This window comes from Temnothorax longispinosus, chromosome 7 (genome assembly GCF_030848805.1).
Source record: "Temnothorax longispinosus isolate EJ_2023e chromosome 7, Tlon_JGU_v1, whole genome shotgun sequence".
Lineage (NCBI taxonomy): Eukaryota > Metazoa > Arthropoda > Insecta > Hymenoptera > Formicidae > Temnothorax > Temnothorax longispinosus.
This window is the reverse complement of record NC_092364.1, coordinates 17,085,259-17,107,982: the sequence shown is the minus strand read 5'-3', so window position 1 is coordinate 17,107,982 and position 22,724 is coordinate 17,085,259. Positions and strand designations below refer to the sequence as shown.

General features: G+C 40.8%; 1 protein-coding gene and 1 long non-coding RNA gene across 3 annotated transcripts in view; one reads left to right on the top strand and one right to left on the bottom strand.

The window, feature by feature from the left end:
* Positions 1-82: 82 nt before the first annotated feature.
* LOC139816017 (uncharacterized) overlaps positions 83-22,724 on the bottom strand; it is an 80,961-nt gene continuing 58,319 nt past the window's right edge. Inside the window, exons 3-7 of the mRNA XM_071783308.1 lie at positions 20,146-20,248; positions 19,229-19,251; positions 9,784-9,942; positions 8,683-9,031; positions 83-8,110 (exon numbers count right to left, since the gene is read on the bottom strand). Of these exons, the coding sequence (XP_071639409.1) occupies positions 7,687-8,110; positions 8,683-9,031; positions 9,784-9,942; positions 19,229-19,251; positions 20,146-20,248 (1,058 nt within the window). The 3' untranslated portion in view covers positions 83-7,686. The remainder of the gene's footprint in view (positions 8,111-8,682; positions 9,032-9,783; positions 9,943-19,228; positions 19,252-20,145; positions 20,249-22,724) is intronic.
* LOC139816019 (uncharacterized) overlaps positions 14,269-22,724 on the top strand; it is a 140,560-nt gene continuing 132,104 nt past the window's right edge. Inside the window, exons 1-3 of one of the 2 annotated variants that reach the window (XR_011732893.1) lie at positions 14,269-14,462; positions 14,921-15,362; positions 15,764-15,803. This is a non-coding gene — a long non-coding RNA (uncharacterized lncRNA). Of the gene's footprint in view, positions 14,463-14,920; positions 15,363-15,763; positions 15,970-22,724 lie in introns of those variants that run through there. The other variant, XR_011732892.1, reaches the window with a different exon arrangement.

Sequence of the window (22,724 nt, the reverse complement as noted above, 5' to 3'; positions counted from 1 at the left end):
AGGATTCCATTTGCTAGTTTATTATTACATCTCATCAATATCTTTTCACTGATAGGAAATAGTTCCTGAAAGAAAGCAGATATACATATGAAATATTTCTTTATTTGTGCTGTACAATTTTAAATTTCGAAGATCTCGATTACAATCTCAGATTAGAGTATATACAATAATAAAATAGTGCGTCTCTTTACAATTTGTGATCTTATATACAATTCGTGCTAAATACGTAATTTACATCGGGACGGACCCTCGAAAAGACGTTGAAAGCGTTATCGTTCGCGATTAAATCGCAAGAAAACGATCGAATCGTTCTCTTCTAACAAAAACCCAACGATTTTGTTAGTACGGCAGATGGCATTTTAGCGAAGGCAAAAGGAAGTTACAAGTACATACGTTTGAAATTTCTGCCCGCGGGCGATTGTCGGCATGCGCCTTCGTCAGTGCATGAATATTGAATAGGCAGTCGGAACATTTACATTTATCTCCAAGGATTATGAATACTCCCTTTCCTCGCGCGAAATGAAAACTCGGACGGTATAACATCGCGAAGAAGAAGAAAATCAATTTAGTCTCCGCTATGTATCTTCCTTTCATCGATACTAGATTTCTATCCGTGATATCGCTTCGCTTAATATCTCGCTGACATATATACTGACTTTTTCAGAATTATTTGATACGCGAATTAATTCGATCACGTATGCGGTATTTATCTATCGGCAAGTCTTATCACAATATGTGAAATTTCGCAACATTACATCTAGAATTTTGTGACTTTTTTTCAGGCAAGAATCGTTAAATGTTTTGTTATGTAACGGGATACATGTGAAATAAAGAGTGTTAACACATTTCCGCATTATTTTGACATAAAATACTGAAAGAAAAATTTGTGAAAAAATTTTTTTTGAATTTAATCTGAAAAATATAGATTTGATTGTGCAATGTTAATAATATGAAAAAATTTGTAGCGTTTAAGTAAAATTGGAAATTAAGTATTATTAAATAATAATACTTAAGAACGTATAAAAATTAATTCATAAAATGGAATGTATTATGCAAATTTCATATGTATCCGCTGTGGGCAATGACGATTATAATCATTACGATAAATTTTATTTCGTGATACGACAGCTGTGCATCAGCTATTAATTCACGCTAGTTACAAAATGTTTTTACTTTTACTCTAACATCTTTTCGTATTTTTAAATTACAAAATAAGGTATAACAGCGTTCTTTTAATTTTTACGTTTCTTGGATGCACGTGTTAAGTTAAAACGTTACATCACAATACACGATATCGGTAATTTGTACAGTAATCGCAGGAACGTTTGCATATAGCGCACACGGCTATCGGCCGATGGATGTAAAGTTCTTTCGCTATATATTTATAAGATACGAAATCATATCTGCTTTGCATCGACAAATAAATGATGGAATCGAAATTGAAATTTCGTAGATAAGTTTTCGCAATGATAAATTCTTGATTCTTCGATGGTTAATCGTCTTTACACAATTGGGTCTTAGTGCGGCCGATACCTGTTGCGCCATTTTATATATTAATACAATCGATTACCGCCACGTACGGCGGAATATCTAATTTAATTACGCGTTTAATTTACAATATTTATATATACAATACATAAATTCAGTAAAATTTACAGGAGCTATAGAAATATTTAACATAAGACACGTGCATTTGTTACGTCAATGCGTTACGTGAGAAATTGTTGCAACTTTTGCTGACTAAATAATTAAAGTGATCAACGATTTCTCTCACGCATCATTCATACCTGAAGTCTCGCAATTATGACATAAACGCACAGTGACTCGCTCGATATGTTGACATTGACTGTGTTCAAAGTACAACTAGATTGTGCATAATCAGGCTTTGCTGCGACATAAGGCACTCGCAATACATGCACACGCGTGGAATGAATTGCTAGCGGTAACTAATAATTATTAGCACGGATCAATGAATCGCGGCCAAGATCGGCAATATTGCAGTGCAACGCTTTACATCGATCTTTAAAATATCTCGTCGAGGAATAATTATAAAACTAGAACGATTAGGTCATAGGCCGACGTCAATATAAGGACGCTCGCGTTAAATATACAATCTTTATGATGAAATTCCATATTTCACACTGGTTAAAGTTCGCAATAGTTCTTTCTTTTTATGCAGCGTATAGTGAGTTATAATTTTAGAGAGGAAATTACCTTTTGACATTCGTGCACTTGCTTGTGTCGTTTCTATAAAATCACAAACATATTAAATATACGTAAATAAAATAAGGAACAAATGCTCAGAAGATACATATAGTCAAATAAATAGTAACACATAACAGTATGATATTTCCACACAGTTATGGATAGATGTTGAGTCAATCTTAATTAATTATACGCGACACTAATTTTACTCGTTATTATAATTTATTCGCATATAAGATTATACAGTCTGTGATAATGAAGCTGATGTTCTCACATCTTAATATTAAATTCAAAATTAATTATGATTTATGTGTGTGCACGATTTTATTCTTAAAAATCATAAAATCAATAAAGATGAAAAAGTAAAAAATATCGGAAACCGTTGAATATTAAAAATGAAGATTAATCAAAATGAATGTTGGTAGAAGATTAGAGATCCTCTAATCAGAGACTGGCTATAAGGAGACCACTTTTGATTGGTTCGCCATTTCTCTTCAAAAGCAAGAGAAACAAAAAGAGAAAGAGATATAAGAGGGAAAGAGAAAGCGATATGAATGTTTATCGCTTTCTCTTTCTCTTTTTCTCTTATATCCTTCTCTCTTACAGGATTTTGAGGAAATCGCTTGATGGCCAGTCTCTGATTAGGGTCTCTAGTAGAATAGTAGAACTGATTGAATTTTTTTCTATGTATACTTCAATTAGTATTTTATTTTGAGGAAATAAGGACTCAATTGAATCGCATTTAACGTACCAGTTTATCGACATAGGGAAATACTTGTGTATCACTGGTTTATCTAATAGTTTATATGCTAATTTTATAAGAGAAGATGGAATGTGTGCGCCGTAGAAGTCTTTGAAATTATTCTGTAATCGAAATCGACGTCGCCAATGAAAACGTGCATAGGATAAAGTCGATAGCCGAAATCACGAAGAACGACAGAGACATTTGCCATAGTGCGTGAATTCTTGCCTGCATGCGCATATGTGTGCGAACTCGGGTTCGAGGGGCAAGGAGGGACCTATGAAGGGAGAGAAAGGACGCGGGAATCGCCAACACATCTCGATATCTCACAATTCGATCTCTCGAGCCGGCCGCTCGTATATTTACATGTATAATTTATATATCCCGTAGTTCGAACGAACATGCGGTGCGTCCGGCCAGGGCGGACCCGTGGCCGTCCTTATGATCGTTCTGGGACGTCCGTCGAATCCCGCGCGAGCCGTCCTAGCACGAGAAGGCATTATATAAAAGAAAGTCCGGCTCGAGAGAGAAATTCGCGAGAATCCAGTCGCGCGAATTCCCACGATTGTTAGGCGACGTCGATCGATGGTTTGAGAATCTTTTTGAAAATTTTGCGTGTACGCTTTTCAGACGACATACGTTCCTCTCGCAAATCAAACACGACAAGCGGAAAGTTTAAGCCGGTTATACGGGACGGATGCGATCATTATTTTGTACTTTTATTTATTGCACTGCAGATGCAATGGTATTTGACCTTTATTTATGAATATTACTTGATTTGATGATTACTTGATGAGTGCTTGGTAAATGCTTGGAGTACAATGATTACGAATTACAACCACTAAAAATTTTTTTTTTAATTTACGTGTTGATTTTACCAAGTCACTATCTCACCTATTATTTTATTACTAATAATGACAAAAAAGTTTCCTCGTGTTCACTGTCTCATAAAAAGATAGCAATTGCTCCGATCGTTTTAGTGTCTTGTACAAAATTTATATAGTTGCATTAAAGAGTTAATCTAAACTTCAATACGACTACGATATTTATATAAAGTAGAAGTAACGAAACCGAAATAAAAATAGATGTTCGATCTTACAGATATTATACGATGTCTCATGTTCGCGCGGTTCAAAGTGACGTTGAGATCAGTAAATAGCACAAATATGGAAGAGATTTGATATTTTCGCAATTATTTCGCACGAGATAGATTAACACGCGCGGTGGATCTCGCATCTGCCTCATCATAACGAAAGGCAACGTTGTTAGAGATTTTTCGCGATAAATAGCAACGCGACCGAGTTAATTTACCTGGACGCGGATTACGAGAGATGCGAATAGCAGCCTTTCGGATTGTGACTCCAAATTATCCGTAAACACGCGATCTTGTTAGAAGTTCCGACGCGTGACGCAGATGCAGACGGCGCGCGAATGGAAATGAGGCGGGCTCTAATTAAACGAATTCCATAATACATTCTCGTTCGCGTAACACGACCGTGATAAGGGCTACCCGTTCGGGCGCGACGATGTGGCGCGGTCATGGGATATTTTTTCGGCGGTATAATACAGCACCGAGAGTCGTACCGGGTTCTCCCTGCCGCCATTGTGTAGCCGCGAGGGCACAATTAATTATAGCGTATCCACAGAAGGAGCGCATTGTTGCGTCTGTGTTGCTTGAACGTATGTATGCGTTACGCGTTGCGTACGCCTCCCGGTTATGTATCTCGATAATCTCGTGCGTTTTGATCATTTTGCTAGCCGCAAAAAGTTGTTTTTGAGGTTGCTATCTGACACATTTCTTTAATTTATTATTAGAGATAATGAGGTATAAGTTACAGATATTGGAATACGCGAAATTTTCTCTCCGAACCATACAAGAATATCGAAATATTTTTAGAAAAGCGTGCCACTCGCATGCTTAGGCAATTATATAAAAGCGAAGAGGTGATTGCCTTTTTAACTTAAGTAAATTCCATATTGTGCCAATTGGAAACTTCCTGATAGCGAGCTTTATTTCTCTTTATGAAGACCGCAACACAATTTTCAACAACGTAATGGGCGTACCTTCACTCGCATTTTCCTCAGTTAAGCGCGAGGTAACTAGAAACTTGAAGAATCAAGTGGTTCTAAAGCTGTTTTCATACATATATATAGCGAGACGCGTTTAGATGAGCGCGGGCATTCTCGTGTGTTTCAAAGAGTGTTCGGTTGAACGTAGACGTGTGAGTGTGTAAGTACAGGTGAGCTAAAGGTGAACGACGTGAAACGCGCGCGGGAGAATCTCGAGGCGAAGCAAGAGAACGCGTTCTTCTCGGGTTTGTGTTTCGACGGGGGGGGGGGGGAACAATCGGCTTCGCCTGAGAAGCTAATTAAGAGAACACGACGGCGACGATTAAACGATTCTCCGCCGAATCGAGCGAGACGAATTAATTCCGCCATCGATCGGGAATCGAGGATAAACGATTGAAACTGATACGCCGCCAAGACCGAAACCTATCTAGTGCTCGAGCGATAATCCGTCGCGTGACACGCGAATGCGACTCGACGCGATTCTTCGAACGAAGTACGTATACGATTATATCCAGCGTTACCAGAAATATTTCCCACAATTGGCGTAAAATGTTGCCGTATTACACGACAAGGTCATGAAGACAATTTTATTGTGAGCATCAAACATCGTTTGCTGTAATGCGTTTCTTCCGTCTTCCGCTGAAAGAGAAGCAATTTTGTTACCCTGAATACGCTTTGGCACAAAATTCGACGAATCAGACAACGAAGTCAACGAAGTCGCTATATAGACTTAACAAGCGGTCTTTTAGTCATTAACAAAACTCCTGCGATCTGTCGCTGCATTGTGCGTTGTCTAGTCTATCTTATATGGAATGAAAAACAGAAAATAACGTAATAAAATGCTCGCCAAGATGTTTCGTGCGAATATCGTATACGTACTTCGTTGAGCATCATGATCCGCCGACGTTCGCGGCACGGAATTCTGCAATTTTCCATAATCGAGGCACGCACGTGAAAACGAGGCCTCATTTGCGCGCGGCAAGCACGGAAGGATGCTGGTTGGGAATATCGCGGCAGCGAATGCTTAGAGAACACGGACGGATGTAGCCGAGGGCGCTGACTGGCAGCCCCGAACGTCAAATTACGGGGCACCTGCTCTTCAAAACGACTTCATTTCATTCGTATCGTGTAGGCATTTCGAATCTGCTGTGCGGTTTCTCCTCTCGGTAATATTTACAATCATAATGCCCCATTAGATTCCGAATTAACCCTCTAATGCGTTAGAATCTCGTAAAACGCGCTCAAATCTTCGTGTAACAGCTAAGATTGAGATAAGCTAAATGTACAAGACACGTCACTTCTCTACTGCTTAATTGTTAATCGGAAACTTTTTCGTCAATTTAAAGTTGATTTTTCTGTAATGAAAATGTCGAGATTGTTTACCGCAATTTTCCAATTTCTACCTTCATTTTCAATTCATTACAATTTGTGTGGTTTTTATTTCTTATACAGACTATCAAATTTAATGCAGGGTTACTTTTGCTATATGCAATCTTATTCCATCAATGCAGCTACGGTAATTTGAACAGATTCGACGTTTTATACGTTGCCGTTGACCGCTCACGTAATGTAGGTCTGAAAATTTTGCTCCCCCTCCCTCTTTGATTGACGTGAAGGGTGGCAGAAATAATGGGGGTCGATTCTTTCGCCTAGTACTGGTTGACTTTCGCAGGAATGTCGGAGCGGCATCAATTTATATCTCAGCGTGTTATTACTGATTGGAAACCGCAACGTGCGATTCTTCGTGCGCGGTATCATTACGTTTTTGCTTTACGTTTACCGAGTGAAAATCGAGCGTCACGCCTGAGTTGGCACCATAGTTACTCGAAATATATCCGCGTGCCACAATGCATCTTAAGTAAACGCGAACATAAATTTATCAATATTCTAACGAGCGCGATCGCGTGTTGAGTCCGCGACTAGCAATTTGAAGATTTTTGTTCGAGATCGCAGGGTTTTGTCGATTTCGCGAGAATAGCGCTTAATCGTGTATTAATTCCTGGCGCAGCCACGATTTTCTCTGGTCACTTACCTGCCAACCGGTTTATCTTCCGCTTGTCTTTTGTCTAAAAAAAAAAAGTATCGGGACATTGAATACCTAGTATTTTATTAGCGCGTAAAAGCAAAGGGGGAACGCGCCGCGATGCCGATCGATTCGCGTCGCTTGATCCGTCGATTCGCGTGTCTCGAAAGTCGATTGTCTTAACAGGACCACAAAGTGTGGCGACAAAGGAGCAAGTGGAGCGTTGCCGGGCAAGAAATCGATTTTATCCGGAACCGGTCTCCGATACACACACACATCCGCCGGTTTAAACAACACTTTTACCAAACGTGATCTTTTCAATTCCTTCTGTACGAGCAAAACTTAAAAGTCCTCTTGTACGGGCAAAACTTAACTGAGCACCGTGAAACACTGTCTTGAAGAAACTTTCGAGTCACGACGAACAGTGACGAAAAATTTCACAGTCTTTCGTCTCCTCTGATCTCCACCTTCGTTTATTCCTACTTTTTATTACAAGGACAACTTCCTATCGTCCTCTCGCGTGAAACGAGTTAAATTATAAATACTACGTGAAGACTCTCGTTCACAAACGAAGTAAACGCACGTCGGTATAATTGCCTATTTCAAACTTTTCGTCACGCGTTATTCGTTCCGAAAAGATCATCCCTTAAATATAATCCGAAGGCACTGTGTTCTCGTTGATTGCCGCCAGTCTATACTGCGGCGTGTCCAGATTTTGCGGATTCAGGTGCAGGTTTATCGTTGTCGTCGTCGTCGTCGTCGTCGCCGCCGTCGCGGACGGTACTGTCGCGGTCGACATTTGCTGATTCGCCGAGTTCGAGCTGAGATCGCTGTAATAGGCGCTGCTGGGTGCACTGCTCAGCGTCGGCCCATCCGGCTCGGCGTCGCTTCCGGTGTACGCCGTGTTCTGGTAGGAGGGATGCTCGCTGTTCCTGCTACCGATCCTCAATTCCTGATGATGATGGTGATGATTGTGATGATGGTGATGGCGATGATGATGCTGATGCTGACTCGGCGGTACCGGCGTCGAACGCCCATTCTCGTACATCTCGTAGTCCGGCTCTTGTATCCTAGAAGCAGCGATAACGAAGCTCTCGATAATAATCACTGGTCGGCTAGTCGATCGGAATGCGCCATTAACATACGCAAGGCGTATCGGCCGTATCGATAATTGCCGATTACGCGGCGACGCGTGTCGGATGCGCACGTTGTTATAACGGGCAATTAGGCTCACAGAAGGCGTTGCCAGAACAAAGCTAGTATTGAGCTTGTTACCTATCTAGGAAGTCGAGAAACGGTAAATCGTTGCGTATGATTATCGCCTTCCGTAATCATCGATTTTGCGATCGTTCTGAACTTGTTCAATCGAATCAATGAGCAGTGAAACATTCTAACATTCTTTCAACAACAATTTTGCGAATATACTCTCTAAATCTGAATCAGTGACTATTCACTGATTCAGCAGTACTATTCACTGATTCAACTTTAGAGAGTAACAATCATCAATCCAAATCCTTAATCTTTAGAATATCGAAATATGTATATAATGTCCTTAACGTAGTATCTTAATTTAAGATGACGAACATATTTTTATTGTATTTAATAATTTGTATAAATCTGTAAGTATATATATTTGACTCACCTTTTACTATGCCGAGTGCGAAGTGTATCCGTCTGTAGCGATCTGTCGCTACCTCCGTAATGACGATGTAATCTGGCAGCGTCCAGTTCGTGATATTCGTCGTCCTGGCCGCCGGAAGTCGTACCGTACGTCGAGCTTCCTCTCATTTGTAACTGTAAATCGCTCGCGTAGCTCGCGGCCTGCGAGTCCAGTTCCGCGTATAGAGCCTCGTCGGTTTGCATGTGGGTGTAGTGATTCTCGACCGGAAGATTCATCGCCCGTCGGTGCTGAGGAAGGGAGAGCGGCGTCGTGACGACTCCCGGGGTGCCGCCGCCTCGCCGAGAGCCCAACCACGACCAGACGTTGTGCCCTAAAGTCCGATTTCATCCACAACTTGAGACCCATGCTGATTAGTATATTTTCTTTACGTACCTTGGCGGCATGTTAATGATAAAGGGACAATCACTGTGACATGCAGAGTTTTGCAAACATTGGATGAGCCTGATATGATTTTCTCAGAAGAGATAGTTAAAAAGAACCCCAGGTAGCAGAGTGACGACAAATGACGTATTAATAACGTCTTAATGATGTCTCTAACATCAATAATACGCCATTAAAATGTCTTTAGACGTCATCCTGCTACCTGGGACAATTCTGTTTTTTGTAAATTGTTTTGTTTCATCAATCAAGTTTTTTCAAACACGAATTCAATTTCCTTCTGAAAGATAGTTTCCAGATAGGTGCAACTATTAGATACGCTTGACATTATAGGCTCATTTTCGTTCTTTTTCTTCATGTACCAGCTATATTTTGTTTAGCTTATCGCAAGATATGGGCTTGTTTCGTAACATCGTGAAAGATCCTACAGAACTATCGACTAGTTGAAAACGCCGTCGAGAACAAGTCGCGAGATCCGGTTCTGTAAGCTCGACTTTCTTCGAGCGAACGAAATGAGACGTAGGTACAGTGAGAGACGGTGCTACCGCGTTCGCGATCGCAATACACGTAACGTGACGGGAACATGCGAGTAACGAGCGGCCATTTCTCAGCGATCTCTCTCGACGGCGCGTACGCATATGTATGAGAAGCGTCGAACAGCAGGCGTCCCGTAATAACACTCACCGGGACTAGGCGCTACGTCGTGATAAGGCGGTAATTTGTCTAATTCGAGAGGCGGCCGATCGGGTATGACGGCCACCCCGCCGCCGGTACCAGCCGCCCCCGCGGGCCCACTGGCATCGGGCACGCTCGAATCCTCCACGCCGACGCCGCAGCAGCTCGCTGAAACAGAAAGTGGAAGAGAGGCTCTCACACACACGTTGCTCATTGCTCCGGAAAAATTCGTTGGCGAGTCGACGCGAAAGTCGCTTAGCTCGGGTTTCGCCTATAGCTCGCGTTTCTCAGGGTAGGGCATCTCACGGCCCTTCGTTTCGGTTAGCGGAATCCGCTCGAATCCACGGGACGCGTTTCTCGCGCGAGAAGCACGTGAAGTGCCAGGTGAGGTTGGCCCCCGAATTCCGATACGTTTATGGTCCCACGTGCACGTATACACCCCATGCGCAAATATAAATAACTGCCCCCATATATAGAACGGCGACCGAACCCGAATCACCGCATTATGACATGCGTCCGCGTATAGAGAGAAAAAAACCGGCTGTCTTCTGTATAGCCTTATTGTGAGCCTGTCATCGCGCCGTCATGGGCCTTCATAGAATCGTACCGAGGGTTGTAGCGTATCAGAGGGTGGGGCGGGTGGTTGAACCAGGATAGGGGAGGGAGAGAGAAGAGAGAGTGGGCGAGAGGCGGAGAACGGAAAGAGATCTTGAAATTTATGGATCAGAAACGCCGCCGCGGTAAGTGGGCTTATAAGAATGCCGCGGAGGTAAAAAAAATGAGATTATGGGAATTTCGTGCCCTTTCCGTGTGCCCCACTCTCTCTGTCACTCTTGCCATGAAGACGATCTCATATCCTACACACTTCTTCTAATTTCTATTGTACTACGAAGGGTTCTCGAAGGGCTCTCATCCGTTCTGAAAAGCGTGTCGATGTCATTCGTCGGGAAATAGAGCAATTGGTTCTCGTATACGCGTTACTCTTTACTCGCATTCATTTCGCAGATGTTTAATGTAATCCGTGGCGAGAGGTGCGCGGGATGTTATTTTAATTACACTTCTCTGAAGAGAAAACGTTCTGATCGCGAGAGCGATCGTATATAATAACGAGCTTCTTAACGAAATGGTTGATGGATGTGTTAGAAATCGTTGGTTACTTGATTCGAGCGCACTTTCGCTCACGTTTTTATGGAAGTCTGATGTGGTAATTGATAACTTTAACCTTGACACGCTCATAATTCTTTCGGTCTACTTGCTCTACAGCCATATTATTCTATATAGATGATTACTTTCGCTTATAGCATTTTTAGGCATTAGGTGTTTTTAAACCTGGTTTCACCGATTAATCAAACCTCTAATTTTCTCCCTATTCATTAACTGTCTAAAGATTTTCGATTGATCTACGAGAAACAAAAATATCAAATTTAGTTTCTTATGTGTAAAAAATGAAAAATTTTAATTTTACTGCTTAACGTACAATTAACCTGCGATTTTGTTGCTAAATAATGGATTAACGAAATGTTCAGTTAACTGTAAAACGATCATAGTCGTAGATATTCTATTTCCTTATTTCCTAGCTTCGTTAAAAAGTCATTAGTTTGAACTAAGCATATATATTTTGTACCCTTCTATTACTGCCTCGATCTGACGCGATTTAAGTCGTAATAATAAAGGGGGAGAATCCGTTATATCTCTACAATTATGCGTGACTATACTCTGCTTAATGCTACCAGATTGCTCGATGTCGTCGATTAACGCCGAAATGAAAAGTGTAAATCGCATTTATTTATTAACAGTACGCTGATATCGAGCGCGATTACGACTTGCGACTTAACATTCCGCTGCTAATCTGCTTATTGCGAGAGCGGATCAGGAACACGACGATTTATCCTCAGGTCATTTCGCAACGGTATTGAACCAGTTCTCGTTACGATTCAACCAGTGTGACAAAATTCCAGCGTGATTGTACCGTATAACACATTATTTATCCCTCCAAGTTTCTGATCATTTTCTCTCTTCCGTTCCCTATTAATTTTACTCGACTCTTACATACAACGATGTGTTTCATCCTATTTTTCTAAATGCTCGAAATTCCGATAGATATACCTACCTCGCTTTTCTGAAGTAAGAATATCTCTACATAATATAAAATAATGTTTCGTTTCTGATCCAAAATTTCTAATCATGAGGTAGCTATATTACTCTTCGATTATTGTCACAATATAAATTTTATTAGCGGCGATGTAACGTAAAAGTTATAGGATATATATAATCTTGCTCAATTTGCGAAAATGTATATATCAATCCGTGCATAAAGTAGCTAGAAATCGACGTTTCTGTGCAATTATTGACATAGTTTTAATCTTCCGAATGAGTTCAGATAATTTAATCCGTTCGTTCTTCCAGATCGTCGCGCCGTATCACCTGTGGCATATCAATTATTAGGATAGATGGGTAGAATATTAATTGGGCGATTCGTGAAAGGTGTGACGTTGAAGAATATGTCGTCACGACGGGGGAGAGGGAAGAGAAGGGCAAGTGTTACGCTCTTTCGTCACGATCAGATAGCTAAAGGCATAGTAGAACCTCGAGTAGAACTCATTTCCTGCCTTCCACTGTTGTGTCACGTGTGAGATATCGTACGACAAGAATTTAATATAATTTATTACGATAAAATCCGTTCGGAGCATAAGTTAGATTACTTACAGTTATATACATGTTCTTACAGTTTTCTTGTTGTTTAAATACAATGAACGTTACAGATTAAATATGTTAGAGACATTGTATTAAATTAATGTTTTATTTATTACTTCTTAATAAATGATGCAATGTCCCGCAGAATTTGAAAAATTTAAATAATTTTTTAAATCAGTTTTCGAATAAGTTTTAATGTGTTATTGTTTCTGTTTCTCGTTACGTTTTTATCATTTGATATTAAGAATCTCTTGATAATAAAATTAAGATACTAAAATTAAAATTCTGATGAAATAAAGTGCTAGAAATTATGATAATGAGAAGTAATAGATAGAAGTATTATTTTATATAGAGTAAAACTATTTATATTTAAATTATTCTTTGTTCAATTAACTGTACGTAACTCATGTGTTATTAACGTAATTGTATAATTCAATGAATTTGTTGTAATCAACTTGATATAAAATTTCAATTTATACGACAAAAGGTTTTGCAGCTGATCGCATCAATATATGTATATAAAAGGTTGTTGAACGCATGTAGCGAGCATCTCGATTTCTTGACGTATTATACATCGACTGATCCAAAATATCGTTCCAGTCGGCGCGATAAGCCGATTAACGGATTCGATTCACCTTTTCTACTCGACTCCTCGATCGTCATTGTATACGGAGGATCGCACGGCAATCTAACGTGTATGGTACGGGCCCTCCCGTTCTTTTTTGCGCGAGAGCAACCTCTTTCAGCCGTCCATTAACGCGCTGCTCGCCCAGTGGCACTTAAAGCAATCCTTATGCATGGAAGAATGTACTATTAACGAACTTTTGCTAATTTATTTTTTGCCCGGCAGGATATTCAATTATCTGTAATCTTATATAAAATGTCGGCATCAAGTTAGGTTTCGCAAGCTCCGATTGAACGTTCAGTCAGGCCCATTATTGATTTAAATTGCGGATTAATTTTTATAATGCTGAAGTTATATATCTGAAAGAGATACTGGCAATATTGAAATATTTCTAATAAAAAGTCTTATAAAGATATAAGACTGCGTTTCGATGCTTTATATGTTAACAGATATTAATTTAAAAAGCACACTTTTTTTCGATAAATCAAATATTAATCGAATCTCATTATAAAACACATTATAAAATATGCGCAGATATGAAGTACTCTATTTAGTGTACAATACTTAAAAAGCGTAGTGTGATTAATTATCATTTATTAATAGTTAACCCTTCGCAGAACGTGTCTAATTTTGCTGCTTCCGTTGAACATGTGTGGGTCTTTTAGGCCAGTTAAGATTTTCAAGCTGTAATAGTGCCATAAAAAATCGGAAAAAATTTAAGTATACTTTTGAAGGCTTTAAGAATTTATTTATACCGTTATATATGATATATGCTTGATTCTTGTTTAGGTTTTTTTTTATGAGTCCGTAAAGTTTCCGAAAAATTCAAAACTGAAATATCGACCGGATCTTTAAAGCTTCACTTGTCCTGCGAAGGGTTAATTGAAATTATGAGAAATAAAATATTCGACGTACATACGTACACTCTACCGGCAGGAATACCTGGACATAATACATATACATATACATGTACATGTACAATATATGTCATATACATATCAAAATGTCCAGGCATTCCTGCCGGTCAGTGTATGTACATCTATTTTATAACGTTTTGGGCAGAAGAAGTAGGTTGGCACGCGGCCTTGGCGTTTTTTTTACAGCGCGCTTGTTTGTATTCGCGCGACGAGACACGAGACTCGAGCCGGTAGGGGCGCGGGCGCGGGCGCGGGCGCGGGCGCGGGCGCGGGCGCGGGGCGGTAGGTACTTAGCGCCTTAGCGGCGCAAACGCTAAACAACTTAACAACAGTCATTCGCATCGGATCGCAGCACGGAGCAATAAGTACACGAATCCGGCGGTCCAGATTAAAAACTCGGATATATCGTATGCTTATATACATAGCTTCGCGAAATTGATACGGATACCGAGGTATATCGCATTTGATGATATTGACTTTCGATTACATTCTTTCGGACGATCTCGCTTTTCGCTACCATCAAATTGACTCGTATCCTGTCGCGCGGCTTTAGAATTAATGAAGTTTTCGGAACACGGATAAAGGATCGATACGAGCGCGGATCCTAAAGCGAATAACGCCACGACGTGTTTAATTAGCAGTCTCTATTAACGTCGTACGTTTAACCTCGTACCTATTTAATCATGTTTTGATATTTGGGAATCGTGGAAGATAGACATGTGAATGTTTAATAAATTGATGATTTAATTAGCAGTTAATTAAAATCGCCTCGCAATCAGTAAAGCAGTTATTTTCGGTTGGCATGTCCCGCGGTTATTTCTCTTTCACCTTGATTCATACATTTATTCCTCTTACGTCGCGCATATTGCAATACGTAAAAGTAATCTCGACATTATATTCGTTGTTCAAGGTGCGAAAAGTACAGGTGTGGGAACAGCAAGTGTAGCGTCCTCGCGACGGTTCAGACGGTTGCTCCTGGCGAGGTGGCGAGTGAAGTTGGCCGCGCGATTTACGAAATTCTCACCGCCATCTTCAACTCACTCGTCGCGTCTAAGTAAGTACCTGCGGGACATCACGGGTCGACGGGCATCGAGCGGATCGTATACAGTTTCGTTCGTAGCTTCTCCGACGTAATTCTTCCGTCGCCGTGTAATTAAGTATACGCGCCGCGTCGCGAGATTTAATACCGGGAGTGCCGTGCAAAGTGTCGCGCGATCGTAAACGACGATATTTTTTCGTGCGTGAATGAGTGAATATCGTGAGTGAGTGCGCCGCCGGGACGCGACAACGGAGGAACGAGGAGAGGAGGAGGAGGCCTGGGAGGCATCGGGCGACGGCGGAGCGACCGTGAGGTGAGTAATTATTATTCATTTATTATTTTGGTGGTCTGTGAATTTCGTCACTTTCGAGGTTCAACTCCGGCGCAATTTCGGAGTAACGGAGTTCGATCTCCGTTACTCCGCATATGCGAGAAAAGATATTACGTCGCCAACGTCGCGTCTCTTTTTTATTCGCACGGTAATATTGCTTGCACGATTTTCCGCGAATTATGTATAGTTATGTGAATGAGTTAATGCGGAAATATGCGGCCGCTTACGGCGGCCGCGATTGTTTCTCGCATTAGCATTTCAAAATGAGATATTTGTTAAAATTACGTTTTTTTAAATTTAACACGGGCGCGATAATTATTTACTTGAAGTATTGATTATCTTGTGGACACTGTTTTTAATGTAAAAATATTTCTATGTTACAGATCAACGCAGAATTACAACTCCGCTGTTGCGCATCGGCCGGTGAGTTTTTTTTTTATTTCTCTCTGCGGACTTTTTATTACAGGTTATGTGCATTTATGATCAGTGAGACATGCTCGAGACGTGATCGCGACAGGTACTAGAAGACGGGAAACGCGATCACTTTCTATGATTGACTTTAATAATTATACTTATCAAACGACGCAGTTGGTTAACCCTCATAATTAACAACTCGTAAACGTATTGAGACTTACGATTATTTATGGATACAGTTATTTCACACGATTTATTTATTTATATTCGAATAAAAGCGAAAAGGGATGAAAATTACAAATTCGTGTAAGCTTTATTGCGATAGTTATTTCTTTGAAGACACGTGGAAGAATTGATGTTTGTCAGTTACATGTGATTTAGTCGTTACTTGCAGTTTGAAAGAATGGAGCAATGCCTTGCCAACTCGAGTGATTTCAATAACCATGATATATATTGATCGTTTAATAATTTCTCGCATATTTCGCGAATTACGCGTCGCGTACAATTAAACTCAGAGTGTCATGCAAAGTGCACACGAGCGTAATTAATCATGTTTCACGAGTATTATGTGTGCAACGAAGGAGTCCTGCGAGGAGGAGCAAGTTTGGGAGGCGCCGGTCGTCGACGAGGCAATCATGAAATAAATAATTTATTACTTATTCTTTTATTTGTTATACTCTTATACCCGGAATTAAATGCGTGAATACTATACTTTGGCCAATTTTGTAATTCGGAAACTAATTAAGTTAATATTTTCATATTAGAATTTTTAATTACATTTTATCTCCAGAATACGCAAAGTATACAATAAGTTAGTCATGTGACATCTTGTGCATAAATTAATTATTTTAAGGATAACGTTAGACGTTTGATTTTTGAAAAAAAATTGTGTAAATAAGATATATTTATGTGTGTATATATTAACACTTATATATATTTTATCCAAATTAATATTTTTGCAAGGCTTTACTCTTGTCATAAGAGAGTAAGCCATTTACTCTTTTGTGACAAGCTCTCACGGCCCTAAAAAATGACGATAAGATCTCTTTAACGCTAGAATTCTATTTTGTCATTGAGAAATTTCCTCTTCTACATACTATTACGCGATTAACAGACCCGTTGTCTCAAGCGGTACTTTGCAATAAATCATCGCGTCTTAACGTGTAATTGTATCTTGGTTATTCGTGCCGGTTATCCGTTCTAAAACCGGACTAGTGAGCTCGCCCCTGGAGCGAAAACAACGAAATTATGCGTTCTTGCAGGTTGCAAATACAAATTCGCCTCCGCGCGGACCACCTTCGACGATTATTTTTATGCGAAAAGAACGAAAACTGATAATATCATTACCAAACAATCTTATTTCAGTTTACTTGTAGTCAATTAAAAAAAATTTTTTTTAAATATCTTTTTGCTTATATTTTTCAAGATGCTTTTACAATTTACAATAATGCAAAAAAATGCAATGTTATATAGTAGATAATGAAGAATATCAATAATTTTTTAGACAGTTCGATCTCTTTTTTTAGATATTTTAAAGTTTGATAAATATATTTTTTTAATATTTCACATATTTTACTTCTCACATTCAAGTAAATATCTTTTACCTTGAAATTTAGGCTTTAGTTTAGAATTTAAGCAGGTTAGAGTTTAAATCGCGAGGACCCGATAGTGATTCAAAAGGTTCAATGAAACGAGTGTTGGATAATTAATTCGGGTGACCCCTACATCCCAGGCAGTAGCACAATTCCCCCTCCTGTCTTTCCGCTCGCTCATCGTCTTTTTACGTTCGCCGCCGTTCGCTCGTCGATCGTATCGCGCTGCGGCTGATTTTAAATCAGAAAGTTAATTAGAAGCGTTTCACTGTCTTTTATGTCGCCCGGCCGCGGTCGTCTGTCCGTCGCGTCATGTCGCGTCGCGTCGCATCGCATCGCATTGCCCGATTAAGCCCCGGACACACAAATCGACGGAAGACGTAAGACGTAAATCGTAAGGAAATCCACTAATCAGAGTCGACTATTCCCCTCTTCTTCCCTCTTAAAGAGGGGAATAGTCGACTCTGATTGGTGGATTTCCTTACGATTTACGTCTTACGTCTTCCGTCGATTTGTGTGTGAAGGCCTTTATATCCTTTAACTAGCACGACGGAGAACGTGCAGCAACACGGTCTCGTAGTTTATACCGCCATGAACGGTTTGCATTATGCGAACTAATTAAACTCCAATCGATGCTGGCACTCGATGCTACGACGGTGTTGCTCTCTTTCCTCTTCGCGCCGACGTGCCCGTCGTCGCGCGTCGTCAGCCCACCGCCGTGCACGCGCACGCTCGTGTATTAGGTCTGTATGGGGGTCTCCGCAATGGGGTTTCGCTCTTCGCGTTCGAGTCCTTTCACCGTCTGAAACCGTGACGGTCGTCGTTGGTTACGACGGAGATGGCGACGGCGACATCGTGAGACTGCCTTCGCGAACACGAGGTGGAGAGGTATATCCCCTTTATCTCCTGATAAGAGACATGGTATACCTTACGAACGTGTCTCATGTTTTCGAACCGTCACGTTTATTGATTCGACTGATTGTCGCCCTATTTTTTTTTTAGGATCGTACAGCATAGAGGCGAGTACATTATTGTCGACGCCCATTTTAGAGATCGCGCGATGAGAGATCAATGCGAGTAAACAGTTTATTCTGCAACATTTTACGTTACAACACTATTTAACGATACTTTCATATGTTTACGTAATGAAAATGAAATTAATTAATACGATATGGTAAATATTACGTTATATCGCAGATTTCAAATCAAAGTTGATATAATTTTCCATGTCACATATCTCTTTGAAGCGTATCATATTGATGTCATTTTCTCATGAACGTTTCTCTCATCCATATTTCGCCGTATTTTTCTACAACTTGAAGTTTATGACATGACAAAGCGAGGAGCGCTCTCTTTAAGGTATACCTTTTGTGGGGTCTCTTATAAAGCACATCCGAGATAATATTATTGTGAATGTGGATGTCGTATATTAACGAGTAGAAGGGCCCCGCGAGCAGGTAACTCAGTAGGGGAGTCTCGGATAATTGGGAATCATTTTGAATCTGACCTGTCAGCGCCGCCGCGAACCCGCCGCGCCGAATATGGTATGTTAATTCGACATAATTGGGGGGCTAGCTCGCGTCTCGGCAGTAAATCCAGACCTCCCTTTATTCTGACCGACCTAATCGTAACCCTACGTACCGTAACCCTACCCTGCTTCTTATGAATGATTTTTGTAGACCGGTCCACGTTTGCATAATAAAATTCGTCTCGTACGTACAAAAACTTACGATAGGACCTATATTATGTTACATTAAAAGTATAAACGAAAAGAGTATAACCGACCATAGTATTTCGTGGCGAACGCGAGGATTATGCATACTTTGACAGAACTTTGCTTACCTCTGCCACCGGCACTTTTTATCCTGTAACAGATCAAATAGAAATATCGATGAATTCTGAGAAATATTTGTCATTAGTTATTTTATAAAGATAATAATTGTGATAATAATATAATTGGTTCTTTTAATTAATTACTTTAAAGTGACGACAAATAGGAATATTTTGTTGAACATAAGTCAGTAATGATTACTCATATTACATCGGATAATCAACTTATTAAAAAGGAATGCTCTAAATCATTTTATATAACCATTTTTTTCCTGAAAATTATAAGTGAAGGAACATGCAAGTTGGCAATCAAGTTTAATAAATCATCTTCTATGAGAAGGACGTAGAGGAGGATGAGGAGATTGCGATCACGAAAACCCTCGTTTCCTGGCTACTCAGGAATTCTAATCGAGATCTGACCGCAGTCATGATTCTTTCTAGTAATGGTGTTCGTGTACCATTTCCTTCTTCTTTTTCTGCTCTTTCGACGCCCTTTAGTTTGTCACTTGCCGGATTCATACCGAATCGATCTAGTTAGCGACTGCTTCATCCTCGTTCTTAGTGTCGATCGACTCGTTCGATTACGTATCGCCGGTAGGTGGTAATTTAAGAGAATCGACCGCGTGCGGCTGTAAGATGAAACCGCGATCGGTTCGCGAATCTGTCGGCGCGATGATCCGTATCGTAGTGCTTCACTGTTCTCCGCGAAGCCTTCGAGAGAAGCGTCTCCGTGAAGATTGCACTGGCTAGCGTGCAATAGGATTTCAATTTGTGCGACCATTAACTCTGATTGATTTTATCCAGTAAATTTAACGAGAAATAGGTAGTTGGTTCCGTGTCGCGCGAAGGTAATTTTCGATTATTTCTTTTCTCTCACTTACATTCACCAAAAAAATATACACTTTTCATTAAAAAGTAATAATACTAACCTTCGACAATGGAGAAGAGTCATCATCACTACCGCTCCGATACCGGCCGATACTAAGGACACTATCACAAGAGTCAGCACCCATCCAAGTTCTCCAGGAGCTTCTGTAAAAAAAATTGAAAGTTATAGGTTTAATATTGCGAAATATTTCTTGTAAAAATTGTATTGAAACAGTACGACAAATATTATTGATTTTTAATCTTGTTAGTATTACAAATATATATTTATATTTATCGTAAAAAGACGCATAGATTTTTCAAATTAATCAAGCAAAAATATGCAATCATAGAAAAATATTAAAAACAAAAGTCAGAGACACAAGAGATTTCTATATTTCAACAGTATAATAAGTGTGAAAGATAAGTATATAAATATGTTGTCGCTAAAAATTTGACATTTAAAGAATGCGTCGGGTTTTCGTCGTTTTCAGTTTTTGTCCCGCCGCATTATCGTAATTTCTTCAGGTGAGTCCGGGTCTTCGCCAAGGACATATATACAGACAACACGAGCGTCATATAAATCGACTCTTGAGATCTTCGCGCGGGGGCCCCGTAATTGGCTCACAGCCTCATCCGGCGCGTCCTGTTTCCGCGCAGCGGGACACCCGCAGGTTTATTAGGCGTCCTTCGCTATTATTCCTGCCGCACACCTACCGAAAGCACTCTGCGTCCCTTACCTATCCCACTTATTCCCGCTGAAATCGTTTCATCTCGGACGCGCACCGGCAGCGCGATCTCGCGCACCGCACTTAACGAGGCCTGAGATTATCGTCCGTGCGAACGTAATTAAGAGAATCGCACCGCGGGTTTATTGCGAGGAAACAGCGGCCGCGAGCTAACGTATGATGGAAACGATGGAGGTAGGTTCTTCTCGGTGCGGATCGCCCGATTAGTCGAAGAATCGTTCTTCGGACGCAACTGGCGGCGGCCGTGGCGATTCGCGGTCGGCCGCCGCGCCGCGTCGATGATTTCCCGCAGTCTCCGCCTGAAGAGTACTTACACACTTGCCGAACGATTCCCGACCAGTTCTCGGTTGTTTGCATAGCCGTTCTTCGCTGAAACGCGAGCTTCGAGTGAGATAACTGCGCGCCACCGAGCGGTTTCCTTCCCTCGCTCCACGCTCATTAGTCGGATCTTATGGTTCGTCGTGTTATCGTGAAATATCTTAAACTCGTACAGAATGTTTCTGATCAGTCCTTACTCAAGGTCTTAATCGCGACGATTCCCTCCGGCCGACGTGAATTTAAACATTGAAATGGAGATTAGCGACGATCGCTCGCGGAATTACGAACGAGAGAACGGGATAATTAGGTTCCGCTGATCGCAGGATTATCCGCGAAAGAGGACGCCGTAATGCGCGCTTCGACCGTCTCGACCGCTCCGACCGACGACTTTGTTCACATCTTTTCGCTCGTTGCAGCGACATTAATCGCGTGCAGTTTTCGAATTCCACCACGAGCAGCGTTTCTATCTTGAGACCATCCTAAGTATGCTCATTCGGAGAGGTAGATTCATTACGCTCTTGTCACGCGGCTTTCCGTGCCGTCGGTCTGCCTACGCATATACGTGAGTTTATATGTACTTCAAGTTGTCGACGCTGCAATCGCTCAGGGCCCGGCGCGAGCTTGGAAAAGGGGGCTTCCAAGGGAGAGGAAGTCGTCCGAGAGAGAAGGAGCCGCCCGTGATCGAGAGCTGGTACTCGACTCTGCATACGAATGCGCCGTTAATGCTGCTTCTTCACGATTGTAAGGTAGCTCAGGTAGCGATATAGAGGGATATAGGACCGGCCAACTTTTTGAAGCTAATAATTTCTGGGTAACTCCGTGATTAAGCATGATTAAGAAAGTATTTTTAGGGAAGAGAGTTTTTTGCTGTGCGCAACTTATAATTCAGAAAAAAGAATAAACATTTCTGTGAAAATGAAAAATGATCTTATCGAGCTATGAATGAGTTTAAAAGATTAAGTTATCATTCTACGTATAATTTTGGACAAATATGGACAAATATTCTCAACTAAATTATTTTAATTTAGTTAATATCTATAATAGGGTTTTTTATAATTCATAAAACTAACAGATATTTCTGTCCTTGTGTGTAATAGACGAAGGGGAATCGAAAATCAGTAGGGCTAGAATCATAAAGAGAGCGCGTTTAACACGTCGACAATTAAAGGCAACAAGTTACAGTCGGAAAGCCGAAGGGAAAGAGAGGAGAAAAGGTAAAACTCGTCTATCAGTGTCACGTCCCTGACGTGAACATAACAGCGTGCACGCTGCGGCTGATAACGCTTACAAGAGAGTTATCAATCATCTCGCACCGAGATTGACCACCTAGACCAATGCGTGTTAATGTCGGCCAGCATACGCGAGTTCCCTGTTACAGTTATCTCGGTAAATTGTTTTGATCTATGAACAGGCCAAGCTAGTTAGGTAGTCTCTTCAACCTGTATGTCGGAGTTAGTAACCTGTTGCGAACCTTCTCTCATTAGCAACTAAAATTTTAATGACGTAGAAACGATGTTTAACTATATACGCTATATGCATTTTTCGCTGTTGATTTAGGCTGAACGTAATCGTTTAGC